This window comes from Lytechinus variegatus, chromosome 10 (assembly GCF_018143015.1).
Source record: "Lytechinus variegatus isolate NC3 chromosome 10, Lvar_3.0, whole genome shotgun sequence".
NCBI lineage: Eukaryota > Metazoa > Echinodermata > Echinoidea > Temnopleuroida > Toxopneustidae > Lytechinus > Lytechinus variegatus.
Window position 1 is genome coordinate 27,130,410 of NC_054749.1, and position 18,362 is coordinate 27,148,771.

The window sequence follows — 18,362 nt, forward strand, 5'->3', positions numbered from 1 at the left end:
TATGAAGTGAACGGTGGTTTCCTATATCACGAGTATGCCGCCACAATTTCTGACATTTTACTATAATCCCCATTCACCGAGCGACTGTAGTGTGTTACTGTTAGTGTTTAAGTCACTTACCATGCTTACGGTATAGTGCGAGCCTGCATGTGTTGGGTAAATCAGGTCACCAATTCGGGAGACCGGGTTTTATCTAGATTTTTATTTGTTTTAAAATTCTTGATGACATTATATTATCTTGAACGAAGGCGTACTATTTTTCGTTAGACTCTAATCTTTCTTTTGATACTATTAAAGTTCTAAGAAAGTATCATAATTATTTATACATTAATACCAATAATTTATTCCTTATATTTTGAATTTTCTGCTGGAGAGGAAAAAGTGGCAGCCGTGTGTTGCTAGCCCCTTCGTTCAACAAGTTGTGCTTTTATCAAGGCTTTCCAATTAAATTTTCAATATCCTGGCCAATCAGTGCGAGCGACAAGTTCCAAACGCATGCACATCTACAAGCGCAAAGCAGCGGCACAAATCGGGTTTCAAGCGAATGTTAAATCTAACGTTACTGCTGATACGTTGGCTGTACTTACGGGCCAACATCTCTTCAGTCTATGTATTGGTGAGTCGAGCCAACGCAGTTCAGCGGAACAACCAAAATACAGAGACTGAAGCTTTTGGTCTAGCCAAAGAAAAGTTCAAAGATGGGTGGAAAAGGAGAATTTCCCTGTACCTCCTCATATATTTTAAAGGGCAAGTCCACCCCATCAAAAAAATAGATTTGAAGAAAAAGAAGATTACAATCACTGAATACTGAAAATTTCATTAATATCGGATGTAAAATAAATAAGAAAGTTATGATATGACATTTTAAAATTTTGCTTAGTTTCACAAAAAAAAGTTATACATGTAGGGTCTATGCACCCCAGGGGGCCACTTCCATTCACAAGCGGATACCATGCGCGACCATGGCCTGGGGTCTCGAAAAGCACCCTAAACACGTAATTTCCATATTCTGAAAATGCACCCCTTAATAAGTATTGGCGTGTGAAACCCTACCCTTAACAAGTTTTGGAAACAAAACGATACTCTTGGCAAATATTCCCTGAAATGAACCCCTAAACAAGTACAGGAATGTTTTATTGTTACGGGTCCTTCGGTCGTCGGCTTTACCTTATTTGGTTTAGTACGACCCCACCTTCTACACCTCGTGCAAATCAGACTCTAAACACGAAGTGTTGGGGCAAAAAGGACATCCTTTATAAAACATTTTAATTTTGTTTTATCTTCCCCGCAAATTCGACCCTAAACACGTAATTTTCCTAGCGAAATAGATACCCTTTTTTCATTATTTTTGTGTTTTTGACACCCTTATCACGTTACGTACGTAACGTGCCCTATCGTGAAAAAGACATCCTTTTTACGTGTTTTTTTGGTCGCGCATGGTATCCACTCGTCAATGTAAGAGGCCCCCCCCCCCCCGGGCTATGCACATCCTGGTCAATATGCAAATGAGGGAAGTGGGGGAACTGATGACATCACCCACTATTTCTTTTATATTTTGTTTTATGAAATATGGCATATTTTGATTTTCTGCTCATTGTATTTAAGAATTTAAAATAGTTTTTTCCTCCCTGAATATGTGGAATTATCATTGTTTATCACTTTGTGGTTAAACAAAAGAAATAGTGAGTCAGTGACATCATCGACTCTCATTTGCATATCATTGAGTTGTGCACATAACTGTTTTGTGAAAAATAAACAAAATTTTAAAATTTCATAACTTTCTTATTTTATATCCGATTTTGATAAAATTTTCAGGGTTATGGTTGTTTAATTTTTCTCTATAAATTCTAATCAACATTTTCTGGGGTAGACTTGACCTTTAAATACATGGCATAAAAGTTTTCTCCTTGTGTTTCCTGTCTTGGTGGGAAACTGCCAGCCCTGTGTTGATAACATGAAATTTCTTGTTTTGTTTTAGAATGTTTATTGTGTGCAAATTTGTGGCATCCATGTACTGGATTGCTACGTGCAGTTTCTGATTGATGCCTGAGGAATACAGAAATAAAATTTGCCATGACTTTGCTCTCCTTCCCTTCTTCCACGTATGAGTGAAAAAGTTTGACTTTTGAGGACCCATAAATATTTTTTTACCTGTATGGACCAAAAAAAAAACCTCTTTGCATATAAATTTTCATACCAATTACCATATTCATATTGCTTAAGAAATGTCTTTTCAGATGATATACCGCAAGGCTCGATGTTGATACTTGGTTTCTTTCGAAGCTGTGTCTTTTCTAGCCAATATTATACAGACAGTTTCTTTCTTGTTTATGAATGACTTCTTAAACCACTCTTGAGAAAGTTAATACTTTGGGAAGGCATTTCATTGATATGAAATGTGAATTTTTCCAACATTTTGGCAAATAAAGGAAAGGACTTTTCTCACACTTTTTTCCCCATTACTTTTGTTGTTTTTTAATTTTTTCTTTCATTTTTTTTATAGTGGTTAAACCAGGGTGTCTGGAAAACGAAGACCGGGGACACATATCACACTCGCGTGAAAGCGTTTGTAGTTCACGCACGAAGTGTGTACAAAGCAGTGCAAAGTGTGTACAAAACACATGCGCGGGTTAGAATGGACTTTGGACCTTGCCCCCTACACATGTTCTCCCATTGACATAACGCATGTCCCCGGTCTTCGATCTTCGTTTTCCAGACCTGTTGTTGGGTGTCTGGAAAACGAAGACAGAAGACCGGGGATCGCATCCGTCTAGCTAAAATAAACCATTATTATATTCAGATCAAATTCAGGAATATTCTGATATTGGATATGTAATCAGTTATGATTGGTTGATAAGTTAATGATTAATTGTAAGGATATCGTTATCAGCTAGGGCATAATTAATACATAACAATTATAACGTACATAATTTATTTCACCCACGGAATTCAGCCATTGCAATTCTCAAAACTGTCATAAAAATGAAAACTTGCATACAATACACCTCATACTGCGCAATCACGTACAAGCAGACTCAACTTAAACTGGCGTTTGCAACTATTTTACTACCATTGACATTACGCATGTCCCCGGTCTTCGTTTTCCAGACACCCAACAACAGGTTTGGAAAACGAAGATCGAAGACCGGGGACATGTGTTATGTCAATGGTAGTAAAATTTTCATGACAGCTGAGCTGAGCGCGATATATTGCTCAATCATTTATCATTCACATCACGATATCCATACAATATTAATCATTAACTTATCAACCAATCATAACTGATCACATATCCAATATCAGAATATTCCTGAATTTGATCTGAATATAATAATGGTTTATTATTAGCAAGACTGATGCAATCCCCGGTCTTCTGTCTTCGTTTTCCAGACACCCAACAACAGGTCTGGAAAACGAAGATCGAAGACCGGGGACATGCGTTATGTCAATGGTATAAAATTTTAATGCCAGCTGAGCGCGATATATTGCTCAATCAATTATCATTCACATTACGATATCCATGCAATTAATCATTAACTTATCAACCAATCATAACTGATTACTATCCAATATCAGAATTTTCCTGAATTTGATCTGAATATAATAATGGTTTATTTTAGCTAGATGGAAGCGATCCCCAGTCTTCTGTCTTCGTTTTTCAGACACCCAACAACAGGTCTGGAAAACGAAGACCGAAGACCGGGGACACGCGTAATGTCAATGGTAGTTGCAAACGGCAGTTAAGTTGAGACTGCTTGTACGTGATTGCGCAGTATGAGGTGTATTGTATGCAAGTTTTCAGTTTTATGACAGTTTTGAGAACGGCAATGGCTGAATTCCTTGGGTAAAATATGTACGTTAATTATAATTGTTATGTATCCTTATTAATTATGTCCTAGCTGATAACGATATTAATAACCATAACTTATCCGCAGCCAATCATAGCAGATGACGTATCCAAGATCAGAATATTCCTGAATTTGATCTGAATATAATAATGGTTTATTTTAGCTAGACGGATGCGATCCCCAGTCTTCTGTCTTCGTTTTTCAGACACCCAACAACAGGTCTGGAAAACGAAGACCGAAGACCGGGGACACGCGTAATGTCAATGGTAGTTGCAAACGGCAGTTAAGTTGAGACTGCTTGTACGTGATTGCGCAGTATGAGGTGTATTGTATGCAAGTTTTCAGTTTTGTGACAGTTTTGAGAACTGCAATGGCTGAATTCCATGGGTTAAATATGTACGTTAATTATGATTGTTATGTATCCTTATTAATTATGTCCTAGCTGATAACGATATTAATAACCATAACTTATCCGCAGCCAATCATAGCAGATGACGTATCCAAGATCAAAATATTCCTGAATTTGATCTGAATATTATAATGGTTTATTTTAGCTAGACAGATGCGATCCCCGGTCTTCTGTCTTCGTTTTCCAGACACCCAACAACAGGTCTGGAAAACGAAGATCGAAGACCAGGGACATGCGTTATGTCAATGGTAGTAAAATTTTAATGGCAGCTGAGCTGAGCGCCATATACATGTATTGCTCAATCAATTATCATTCACATCACGATATCCATACAATTAATCATTAACTTTATATCAACCAATCATAACTGATTACATATCCAATATCAGAATATTCCTGAATTTGATCTGAATATAATAATGGTTTATTTTAGCTAGACGGATGCGATCCCCGGTCTTCTGTCTTCGTTTTCCAGACACCCAACAACAGGTCTGGAAAACGAAGATCGAAGACCGGGGACATGCGTTATGTCAATGGTAGTAAAATTTTAATGCCAGCTGAGCTGAGCGCCATATATTGCTCAATCAATTATCATTCACATCACGATATCCATACAATTAATCATTAACTTATCAACCAATCATAACTGATTACATATCCAATATCAGAATATTCCTGAATTTGATCTGAATATAATAATGGTTTATTTTAGCTAGACGGATGCGATCCCCGGTCTTCTGTCTTCGTTTTCCAGACACCCAACAACAGGTTTGGAAAACGAAGACCGGGGACATGCGTAATGTCAATGGTAGTAAAATAGTTGCAAACGCCAGTTGAGTCTGCTTGTACGTGATTGCGCAGTATGAGGTGTATTGTATGCAAGTTTTCATTTTTATGACAGTTTTGAGAATTGCAATGGCTGAATTCCGTGGGTGAAATAAATTATGTACGTTATAATTGTTATGTATTAATTATGCCCTAGCTGATAACGATATCCTTACAATTAATCATTAACTTATCAACCAATCATAACTGATTACATATCCAATATCAGAATATTCCTGAATTTGATCTGAATATAATAATAGTTTATATTAGCTAGACGGATGCGATCCCCGGTCTTCTGTCTTCGTTTTCCAGACACCAAACAACAGGTCTGGAAAAAGAAGATCGAAGACCGGGGACATGCGTTATGTCAGTGGGAGAACATGTGTAGGGGGCAAGGTCCAAAGTCCATTCTAACCCGCGCACGTGTTTTGTACACACTTTGCACTGCATTGTACACACTTCGTGCGTGAACTACAAACGCTTTCACACGAGTGTGATGTGTCCCCGGTCTTCGGTCTTCGTTTTCCAGACACCCGGTTAAACCATTTACATGTATACCCCTTCCCATTGAATATGCCTGATTAAAGAATATGTTTCTATTTCAAAAAATAAATAAATACTAACTAAAGGATATAGAAATAGAAATGCGCCATTCCCAAAAGATAATTGAAAATTAAAAATCTAGGTTTTAGGATTCAAAGAGCAAAAAAGGAAAAATCATTGTTTTGTACATCTGTCTGAGTTTGCTATGCACTATTAATTTACTTTACCATTATGAGTGTGTGTCTATAAAACTCTATATGGAGATTTAAAAAAGTGCCTTGGTACAATACAATTCATTTATTCTCTTTCGATCATTTCATATTTACAAAATACAATTCGTGTGCTTACTATTACGGTACTGCTAAATGACATAATAAAGCTCAATCTGCATTAAAATCCGGTATAATGGACACTAAGGGGAAAAATTTCATGAAATTATGATTTCATATTTCATTATCAAGTTCAAGGTTATAACATGTAAATTTCCCTCCAATGGTTAAAAAATATGTGCTTACTAAAAAAAATGACATAAGGCTCAATCTGCATTGAAATTTCTGTTGAACTGACTCTAGAGGGAAAATATAATATAAATTATGATTTCATATTTCAAGGTCAAGTTAAAGGTAATGTAGCACTTATCATATTCCAGGTGGTGGTCAAAAATATATTTTCATACTTTTGAATACATGTAGCAGCATTACACAGCATATTCAACTAAACATTTCCACTTTAATTGACCAGCAAGACAAAAGTATTGAAAAATATGCAAAAATTATGATTTACTATTTCATAAAGTTATTATTAATGACTGACCATGCAAAAAATGCATCAAGGCAAAATATAATATCTCTACTAACATCCTGCCAAGTTTCATAGCTGTAATGCAAAAAAACATGAACACAAGTTTGAAAATATGCTATTCTGTCAGGTTTTTCATGTTGCCATTCTCACAACAAAGTAAAACAAAAGAATGACCTTTGACCTTTAGTCAAATATGTCCAATTGCTGAAACATAATTGCGCATAAATGACTTGTTGGGTCAATTTTCAAAATTCAAAGTTTTTCTGAGATCTGGAAGAGGTCCTCTTTCCAATGGTAGGCATATCAATTGCAAAGCTGTTATCACAAGCTCTAAAAATCACCTGAAATGCCTATTACAGATTTGTTTTACTTGAAATGAGACCAAGATCAATCTGTTGCCTCTTGTCAGTCAGTCTTGTGTACATTAAAGTTATCAATACCAAGTTACCAACCATCTGTTTTTACACAAGTGGTTCTTAGTAGTATGTGGAAGAATGCAATGTTTGTGTGAAGTTAAATGTGATGTTTTTTTTTAAATATTTTAAATGTAAGTTGTTACACAAGTCAACAGAGGCGGTGGTATGATGTTAATCTATTTAACTAAACTTAACTTACACTGTACCTCTCATTATCCAGGTCTCGACTATTCTGTGTCAATTTACATGCTCTAATGCAGAGCTCAATTGTACATGTATGTAGCAGTTCTGTTTGTATTGTCAGGATATTTCAGTATTTTTGAAATACATTTTTCTATTGAAGATATTGAAAAAAAGTGAATGATAGTGCTCACTTACAAGTCATTTTTACAGCAGGAGGGGAAAAGGAAAATGTTTTATTTCTTATTTTAAACTGTTATTTTGAATTAACTTTTTAAGAGTTAGTCACTGTCTGGATGAGACTTACATCATCATGTCTGATATTCTTGAACATTTTTTCCGCAAAATGACCTGAATACTTCTTTTCATGTTTACAATTCATATACACAGAGGACAAAGGGTGGAAATATGATATTTGCAACATAGTTATGTAAGGTTTGCATTAACTTGAAGTAAAAATGAAAAAGTTGTAAGGCAAGGTTGAAAGAAGTTTTTGTCTTATTATTTTGTTGTTTATGAAAAAAAGAAAAAAATTGAAAATTCATAATTTATTGTTCGAAATAGACATGAAATGAAATACTCCGAAAATTTGCTTCGCCCAATTGATCGTGGGCCCGGCAGCCACTGTGCAACGCCAGGTCGACGAGGCTCTATCCCTTTAATTGTTGAACGCCAAACAGGGTAGCAGCAACTCCCATCTTTTAACGTTTTTTGGTCTGACGCGGCCGGGGTTTGAACCCCCGACCTCCCGGTCGTGAGACGGACGCTTTACCAACTGAGCCAAGACAGTGGTTATGTATTGCATACATGTACATATACCGGTATGTAAATTATAAAATCTATGCCACTTTGTTATGCTGAAATGTGTAAGTCTAGATTTGATTCAAAGGAAAATCATTCCCATAGGAGGAAAACGTAAAAAAAAATTATAGTGAAGAGCCCTTTCAAAAATGATATTGAGGGTTCCTTTTCAGAATTGCTCTTATTTTATATTTCATTTTTGTAGCAATATTTCATTTTCAGTGAATACAATTTTTGTACAATGTAATAGTAATTGGTGTTCTACATGTAGCTTGATCCATTTTAGTGGTGGTCACTGTTTTATGGCATTACAAAGTTTTTTCAGGCGAGTTAGTGGTCTTAAAATTAAAGCCCAAAGTGACTAAGGAACACTAATGTAATATGTCATTAGCAAATCTTTGAAAATAAACAAATATTTATGATAAATATAAGAATGTTTAAAAACTTTAATGTAAATTATGCAAATGAAACCAGATTAAAGATGGAAGTGAACACAAAGCAATTCCTTTTTTCAAGGAGTTAGTTCTGAAACACTTTTCATTTTAAATCAGTGGTGGATGGAAATCTTCTGTGCTGGTTGGGCCTGACAATTGCTGTCCACTGTACATGTACATTAGCTATAACACTAGGGGAGACCGGGGTTAGTTGGAACGTGGGGTAAGTTGAAACATTATAATTTTCTTTAACGTCTGTAAAAATTAATTTATGCAATACTGCCCTCAATTTATTGCAATAATAATTCAACACTGTTGTATTATTAATAGCAACAAATTGAGGGCAGTATTGCATAAATTTATTTTACAGGCTTTAAAGAAAATTACAATGTTTCAACTTACCCCGCGTTCCCACTAACCCCAGTCTCCCCTATATGTATTTTTTGTGAATTTTAACTGATCCTTTCAGCCTGCAGTTTAAACAGTACATGTACATGTAACTACCCAATCTCGTATTCAAGGGGGGGGGGGCAGGATTTGAAAACAATGATAATAATGGAGCACCCCTAAAATGCCTTCATTTTGTACTGATGGCCTTTATTGTGGTGAGGGGGGGTGCCTAATTTTGGGGACATGACACGCATCCCCTCAAAAAATTCAAGGGGGGGGGCAGGATTTGAAAAAAAAATACTAATGGAGCACCCCTAAAATGCCTTCATTTTGTACTGATGGCCTTTTTTGTGTTGAGGGGGGGGGTGCCTAATTTTGGGGACATGACACGCATCCCCTCAAAAAAATCTTGGAAGTTGGAACCGTGCATGTATGCCCCCAAAATGAATGAATTAATGACTGGCATATGAAAATACGAAAGTTAAGAAAAAAAATGTGTCACATTTCTTTCAAATTCATACACATACATGTTATAGGCCAATACATATAAAGTACATTATTACACTGTATTTTTCAAAAAGAAAGAAATTATGTCTTACCCTAACGTGTGAAATCAGTCACTAGATACCAAACTTCTCAATAACTAAACTATGCATGTATTCTGTTTTCATTTGCCTTTTATAATGCATAAAAACTCCCTGGTTTTACAGTTGAAGTACTGCATGTATGCAATCATGTGGTGCAATATCACCAGTAAAAATGCAAGTCATTGAAATTTCATTCTTTATCATTTGTCTGATGACATTGCATTTTCTGGATTTGATAAACTTACAAATACTTCCAACTAGTTTAATAATATCCACTGAAAAGAAGAAGAAGAATACTCTGGACACTTTGGAATTAAATTCTCACAACACTAATGAAAAATTCATTTTATAGTGAACAATGAACTTCTGTGTTTACATATATACCGGTACATAAAAACTGATAGTGTATCATCCTCAAAGAGCTGGAAGTATATTTTCAAGACTGCTGCCCTCTAGTGGTGACTACAGAACAATGTTTACCGGTTCACATCTTGTTCCAAAACTGAAACTTTAGTTTCGAACAGATTTGAGCACATATGTTTATTTTGTAGAGCAATGGTTCATTTTCTGATTTGAATCAATTTAGAAGAAAGACAATTTAGTTTGAAAAAGGGAAGAAAGGAAAACTAGAAATAATGGATAATATGAAAGTTGTGTATCTCTTTTTTTTTGTAAGGGGCTCAAACAAAACATCAGAAAATATTAAAGATTGATCAAGTTTACTTTGATTTTTGTTTTAATCACTCTTTTTAATGAAATATGTACATGAAGGCCTAATATGCATAAAGTCATGTTATCAATGACAATCATGACATTTCTCTTCATCCTTTTCTAGTGTAAAACTAAGGTCAGAACCTGTGTTACTTAAAGCTTGTTTTTCCATGATGTATTATCTACCAATTAAATATGATTGCTGGAACTTCTGATGCTAAAAAAAAATTAAAAAATTGGAGCTGCTCACATAGGTTTCCATAACTTTTATAAAATATAAAGTGTAACCTCATTCTCTTTCTTGTACCGTTTCTGTATTTACTTTTCAAAACACAGTTTTGAGATACATGTTTACATGTATCTCGCGTTGTACATAATACAGCTACATGTATGTGTACATGGGGATTCACACACCTACATGTACCTCCTGTATAAGCCTTGAGATAATTTGACAATGAAATAAATACAATACACTATTTTCATACAAATACCAATCAATACCAGTATTGTATCCCCTTCATTTGCATATCAAAGGAGAATAGTCCGTTCTCACATCGACTGCATGTCATTGTAAAATAACAAGAAAAAATGTCAGTCTTGGTTTGTGCATGTCGGAGATTAAGTCTTGTACACAGCGATTGTACTAATATACATATACTCTTCTATTTCTGTTTACATGAATTCATGTATGCTTTGCAAATACTACTTCATGTTTCACCCATGATATTAAGACTGTTTAGATGTCTTGGTCTGTTATAAGCTTCTTTGCTACTTTTAGGCTTGGTCGATCAAAGTTTGAGTGGAAGCCTTTCTGAACCAGGGACCTTGGAAGTATGATGAAAAGGATATTAAGCCACGCTCTGGTAGCCCAGATCTCTTTTATTGCATGAAAAGCTTTCTATTGATTTCACATACCAGCACAATAATAATTCTTACATGTATTGGAGGGTTTTATTTCTTTTTCAACAAGTTGTCCTGTTTGCCTCTGTGTACCAGTAGAGTCTCTGTAATCTAATAGCTTACATTTACATGTACATATGCTCATACATGTATTAATGTACACTGAAGCTTCTGTTTTGGATGCAGATACATAATGGAAGACGTAATAGGCCTTTTAAAAGTTTTGCATTATGTTAGGAATAATGGATCAGTAAAAGCTGCATTGTGGATCTGACCTGAGTGATGGGAAACTGACAACGAGAGTTTAAAAGGAATAATCAGCTTTTTATCCTTCTATCAAGATCATACTGGATTCGGCTTATAAAAAGCCTGCATCATCACATTTTTATTATGAGAGGAACATTGTATTTGAAGAATGGACATTAGAATCTGGTCGCAAAATTTCAACAAACTTTAGCGAATTTGAACATACCTGAATGGTAGAACAGCTATCACATACTTCAGGTTTGAAGTAATTCATTTGCTTGATGGTACTTGTTTCTAGCACTTTTAGCAATGGGAAATGCATCCGTGAGATAGCTGCTTTATTATTCACTGAATAAAAACTTTAAAAAAGGAACAGAGAACCAATAGTTTCTATTTCCATGAAATAACTTATTTTATTAGAGACAATATGCCAGTGGAAGTCATAAAGACCCCTGAAGGATTCATGGCCTGTGAAGATAAGCTGTAAGTTGATAAATCTTTTTTAATACCCTTTGGGTGAGCAGGGTACTTTTATATGTTTTTACATGTATGCGCAGGGAGCGCGCCCTAAAGGATGTATTATGGTATCACTCTTTGTGTCCGTCTGTCTGTCTGTCAACTTTTCCATGTACATGTACCTAGGCTCATATAATTTGGTGTGTATGATACTAGCATGGATCCCAGGAAGCCTATTGATTTTGAGGTCCAAAGGTCAAGGTCACAGTGGCATGTTTTCATCTTACCCTGCTGAAGTCTTTTTAAACGCGATAACTTTAATTTAACTTAATACCTAGGCTCGCAGTAATTTGGTGTGTATGATACTACTGTAGTATGGATCCCAGGAAGCCAATTGATTTGAAGGTCAGAAGGTTAAAGGTCAAGTAGCCACCTTCCACTTTTCTTGCTTGACCAATACATAACTCAATTTTCCGTGTTACAGGTGGGCGTATTATTTGTTCGCCTTTATAGCGAAACTCTTGTCAACGATATTTGCAAATATTGAGGTGAAGTTTCTTGAATATTTGTACATGTAGTGCTATTGATATTTTGAGCATTCTAGATTGAAGTGTATTCTTTGATATTAAATTCGTCAGGCGGACGAATTAGGTGGTCTGTCCTTATTCTCGCCATCATGATCACTATCACCATGTTCATGGAGATCAATATGATCATCATGATGACAACTGAATGTTCATTAAGTATAGAATACTTGTGAAAGATGCTAGATGATAGAGCACTGTGAAAAAGGTCTCTTTGATATATGACCATAGAGCTGTTAATAGCTCCATGATATGACAGTACATGTGATATGAAGAAAAGTAATTACACCTGTATAATCTGTTTTATCTTGCTAAATTTTAACCTTTATACCTTTTAATTGTCATAAAGGATCATGTACGAGGTGGTATGACGTCATGATATATGTTAGGGTCCAATGAGACATGAAATCATATGTATGATTCATACTCAAAATATGAAAAAAAATTGGGGGTCCCCGTTCGTTCTGAAGAGCTACAGTGAATTTTTAATAGGCATGTTTTTTGCCCATCTAAACTTTAATAGTTGCTCATTCCTTCATTAATGATCGTAGAGAGCTGATCGAGGTATCAATTTGATCAGAATTATATTAATAATAGATACGCATAGAAAAAAAAGCGAATTTATGCTGCATAACACCGTTACGTACGAAAATATGTGCACATACGTGCGTGTGCGCAAAATCTTGAAATGCTAAAAATGATCTGTAAATGTACCCAAAATTAATAGGTGATTTTAAGCATCTTTTTTTGCTTTGACGCGTGCGTACATGTGCATGCGCGTCATGACCTTTGATGACATTGACAGACAACCTTTGACCTAAAGTTTATTTGATGTAAATATGATTGATTTTGATGATCTGTTATGTTGATGTGATCATATTAAGAATTTTTACAAAATGGCGCGTAGATGATGTGATCATGACCAGAAGACATTGAAAAGCTACGTAGCGCGTCTCTATGATATAGACTATATATGACAAAAAATTCAGCAAAATTGATGTAGCCAATTCGGAGAAAAGTTGGCGACAAACAGGTGCGAAAAATAAATAATAAATAATAAAGAAAATTCTGACGAAATTAAGAGGTGATCTGTCACAGACAGACCACCTACATGTAATAATGAAAAATATTTCCAAAGGTTTATGTAGTGCATGATATTTTACAGAATCCCTATGCGCTTTACATAAAAGTAGTTTAGTCTAATACTAATAAACTCTAAATAAAAAAATAAAAACATAATGAAAAACTGCATGTAAAAATACAATGCAACATACCTCTCCTAAACAAAACAATCTAATATGAGAACAAGTACGGTATGTCTTGAAGAATTACAAGTGATGGCCCCCAGATGATTATGCAGACAGAAAGGCACGATCCACAAATGAACAGGTTTTAGACATTGGCACAGTTAATAAATTCTGGCCAGAAGAGCGGAGATATTTTTGCGATACATATTCAGTAATCAGATCAGACAGATATAATGGGACTTGCTAACTAATGTTTTATGACATATTGCTAGAATCTGAAAAACAATTCTCTTCTGTACAGGCAACCAATGCAAGTGCGACAACAAGGGCATTATGGGATCTTTACCTTAAAGTGATTGGTTAACATTGGTTTGACTCTTAAAAAATCTGAGCTAGCAGGTCACACTTGTCACCTGTGTCTGTGATATGTTACAAAAATGAAGCCCAGAAAAAATTGCGTTCAAAAATAATTATTTAGTGCTTCAAAAATTGAAATATATATTGACCGGAAACATCATCTTAATTTCATCCCATAAACTTATGTGTACTATTTAGGCGTCTATAAGACACCTATTTACAAAATCAGGGTTTGCCTTGTAGTTCTAGCTTTTCATTCTCAATAATGGTTGTTTTCAGGGTTTACTACTTCTAATACATGCACTTGTACACATGTTTCATCTTGGTTTGAGAATTTTTTAAATCGGCTGCTCACAAAGTTAAACAATACCTTTAAGCACACAGTCTGGCTGCACTGTTTTGCACTATACATCTTTTTCAGGCAGGCTGTATAAAAGTGAATTGCTAAAGTCAACTATGTATGAAACAAAACGTATGAATCTACTTTTCCGTGGTCTTTTTATACAAGTACATGTAATTCTGAATTTGTGCACTTCTTCTCAATGAACACATCGCAGATTGTGTCACAATCCTATGTCCTTTTTAGTTGAAGGTGTTGAACTGTTGATCCGTGTGAAAACCCAGGTTGCGTGCTTTGGTTGTCTCATGTAAATCCACCCCATCTGTTTCAAAACAAGCTGGTATTATAGCAGAATTAAACCTAGATGAAAAATGAATCACTTCAGTCTTCTGTGGGTTGATTTTCAAACTATTTTTTGGGGCTCGAGACGACTTCAGCAAGATAAACATTAATCCTGCTTGTAGCATTCAGTAGATCATGTTTTAGGAAAATCCATCAAAGAATAAAAATGTTATTAGAATTTCAATTATTTGATTTGTGATGTCATATACATGTATGTGAGCAACTTTCCTCAATATCATTTGGTAAAATATCAATGAAATTTCATTTTCACAGAAAATGAAAAATGGCTTTTACTGTACTTTCAGTATATCCACAAATAATTCACACTCGTTCCTAAAAAGAAAACAAGAATAAGTCATGAACCATAAAAACTTGAAATTTATGCATTTTATATTTAATAAATAACATATGGGGCATACATGTATGAAATCAGTTGATTAATTGCTAGTATTCGCTACCGTATGGTCCTGCCAGTGTGTAAATTTTAACTCTCTCTGTTTGAATAAGTTTCCGTTAGTTATTCAATAAATTCAACAGACTATAGTATTTGTTGAAAACCATGTCTATCGCTCCAGAGCTCTGGTATGCATTGTGTATACTTGACAAACATTTATTCTTTAGAGGTTGTGTTTGTGAAGATCAAGTTTAGCGTTTTGCTGCACCAGCAAGATGGTACATGTAATTTGCAAATGGGATCATGGAGTATTAAAACTGCAAGTTGATCTGCCTAACTCGAATCTCTAGGAACAATGGAAATCTGTTTGAGAAATACTACATTTGACTTTATAATGATATCAACACATGTATTGTATTAGGCTTGGGCGATTCCAGCTTTCCCAGAGTCGGTTTTTACCTGAGGCTTCGGTTCTGAGAGGAGTCGACTCCACTAGTGCATTACCAGATTACACATCAAGCTCTTTTCATCCCTTCTTTGTATATCCGAGGGTGACCAATTTTGGCAGATGAAATACGGGACACTTCCTTCGAGGTCATGCAAGTGGTGCAATGAGCCCCAATAATGGAAGAGACCAGGCATGGTGTAAGGGGTAAAATATATCTTGAAAAAAGTGTGAATGAGCGAAACGAGCAAAAATTTTGACCGTCTACATTCAAAAAAATAATTTTATGCTCGAATGCATTTATTCATTCATGATCTGCTTGTTTGAAAACATTGCAAAGAGAACAGATTTAATTTAATTTGAATTTACCAGTCTTTACCAGATAATGAGGTCTTGGTGCACCAATTTACAATACATTTACTTGTAGGAAAGGGATATGGAAATATGAACAATCATATGATATGAAATAAGGCATCTGCGTATTACTGTTTTTTATAATTATTGTCTGTTCCATGTGATAATTTCCATCTTAATTTTTTTTACTTTGGATACAAATTGGCCCTGTTTGGTTTTTACAAAAAAGGAAGAAATCTAAAAAAGAAATTGGTTAAAATGACTGACAGGTCATGTATGACCACAATTTCTTAGCTCTAGTCTTATCAAAAGTTGATGATGCTGAAGGTGCCAACTTATCAAATCCATATACATGTACATGGGGGATTTAGGTTTTAACCCCCTCTCCCCCCCAAAAAAAAATAGATAAATGAATAAAATAACAAAAATCCAAGGCTAACCAACCAAAACAAAACAAAAATAAATAAAAAGAAGGAAAAATACATGAACACAATCTGTGATTTGAAATTGTGAAATACAAGACAAAAAGGCGTCCCGGACAGCCGTACGGAATGCAGGACAATTTGTGAAATATGGACTTTCCCTTGAAACACGGAACATTTGGTCACCCTGGTATATCCCTCTTCCCCTTTCTCAAATCTCAACGTTTTGGGTTTCTTTTTTTTGTTATTGAAACCTTGAAAGTGTGTATCTGACCAATGTCTGGAGTAGTCTACTTGCACACCCCCTTTATGACACAAGTGGTCTGGAGTGTAGTTCTAATAAAACACAACTGCACAATAAATTTACAGTATTTAACTGAATTTCTTAACAATGGTTCGAGCCTTGAATTCTCAACTACATTATAAGTCTTGAATGTACATCAACAGGACTTTTCTATGTTTTAACCCTTTGAACCCTGAATTAATTGGGGCGGTGGTGACATACACCCTGAATTATTTGCACATAATCATGATAAATGAATTCTCGACCACATTCCTACAATCCCCCATGATTCGAGACCCAACGGCACCTTCCCCCCACTAGTACCCGGCCCGAGCCGGCTGAAGTTGTTTGGCTTCTCGTAGACCTAGTCTACAATCAGAAATATCAAATTTAGTGTCTGTTTTGGGCTCAAAATCACTGTTTTCACCAAAGTGAGATATACCAATTGCTTCCCCATAGTAAGCACGTGACTTGCCACGTATTACCGCACCTACGACACGAGCAATCACAAAAAAGTGGCATATTTTGGCCATTTTTTAAGCTAAATCCTTCCGAAATCATTGCCGACATTGACTGAAATTATCGACTAAATATTCCTACACGTACGAGAAAGATGACGTCATTTTAGAAGATCACCTGACATTTAGAATCCATGCTTTTGAAATCACATGGCTGGAGGCCGTATTTCGGCCTATCGGGTATTTGCATGTTTTCGGGTTCAAAGGGTTAAAAAACAGAATCAGTTCTCTTGTACAGTGAATCCCTCGGGCTCGAGCATTGGGCCTGGGAACTATGGGGGTCGACTCCGGTGGCAAGTATCTGGGAGACTCGATTGTTTGGCTGTGATGCCCAAGCCTATATTGTACATTCTGGTCAAATCATGATACAGTACAGTATCTTTGAAAGAAGCAATTGTTTGACATCATGTTTACCATGCACAATAGAGTGTTACGATATGTGCGGCCTGGATCTTATCTTTATTCTTTAACTAGTTAAATAGTAACTGATCGCAGTGCTGTTGCCATTGAGAAATATGATGCAAATTTTAGGGGATACTGAACCTATACTTCTAGCTTCTATACACACGATGTCATCCACTTTGCCAAGGTAACTTATCTTTTGATAGTCTAAATGCATCTCTTTTCTTCAAATGTTGTGGAGGCCTACAAAGGCCAACATTTACATTTGACATTTTTAGAGGGAGAGAGAGAGGGGGGTAGAAGGAGGCTTGGAAATTGTTTCATCAGGTTGTTAGTTTCTCTGTTAACCTGTGGAAGTTTTACTGTCAAGAGATCACCTTTAGAATTGTATGTACATGTAGACTATATTTTGATAGAACAGAAGTGGTTTGGGGATGAAGAATTATTAGGAACTTGAGAAAAGCCATAGCCTACCTCTGTACATTGCTTTGCTGTACTGGAATCAAGATATATATGTGTATTTTGCTTGATGATCAGTCTGTATTAAAGAAATTCCTACAGTGAAGCCCATGACCTGAATCAGTCATGGAATTAATTTGCAATAAAGAACCAGGACCCATATTCCATAAACGAGATAAGCATGCTTAAGTTAAAGATCTAAGCATTTGTCTTATTTTCTGTCGAAGACAAAATTCATGGCCAAAATGCGTATTCCATAAAGAATTGGCTAAGAATTTTGTCTTGGAATTTGGCTAAGAGATTTTGCACAACTAAGATAGATATACATTTACAATGAATGGCTACATGTAAGTAACTTTTCTTAAAACTGCAGAGTGTGTATTCCATGCAACATATTTTACCCTAACTTTAAGACAGTTATGAGTTGTCTCAATTGTTTTGGTTTCAAGGCAATTTCCGCCCATGCCTTTTCTTTATCCTAAAACTAGTTAAGCCTCGGTCTCAAGATCTCTCCCCCCTCTCTTATTTCTGCTATTAGCGTAAATATCTCTCCTTCGGTGCAATTGGCCTTCCTTTTTTCTCAGTCTCCATCTTGATATTTGTTCTGATGCGATAACGCAGCATAGACTTTTTACCGCGGAGCAGCTGTTATGTTGCGACAAAAG

General features: G+C 35.6%; 1 protein-coding gene across 3 annotated transcripts in view; it reads left to right on the forward strand.

The window, feature by feature from the left end:
• Positions 1 to 18,362, forward strand: part of LOC121422806 (PRKCA-binding protein-like) — a 28,811-nt gene that overhangs the window by 568 nt on the left and 9,881 nt on the right. Inside the window, exon 1 of one of the 3 annotated variants that reach the window (XM_041618009.1) lies at positions 11,318 to 11,577. The exons of 1 other annotated variant lie outside the window; for it this stretch is intronic. In XM_041618009.1, the coding sequence (XP_041473943.1) occupies positions 11,522 to 11,577 (56 nt within the window). In that variant the 5' untranslated portion in view covers positions 11,318 to 11,521. Of the gene's footprint in view, positions 1 to 11,317; positions 11,578 to 17,323; positions 17,426 to 18,362 lie in introns of those variants that run through there. One more of the 3 variants, XM_041618008.1, reaches the window with a different exon arrangement.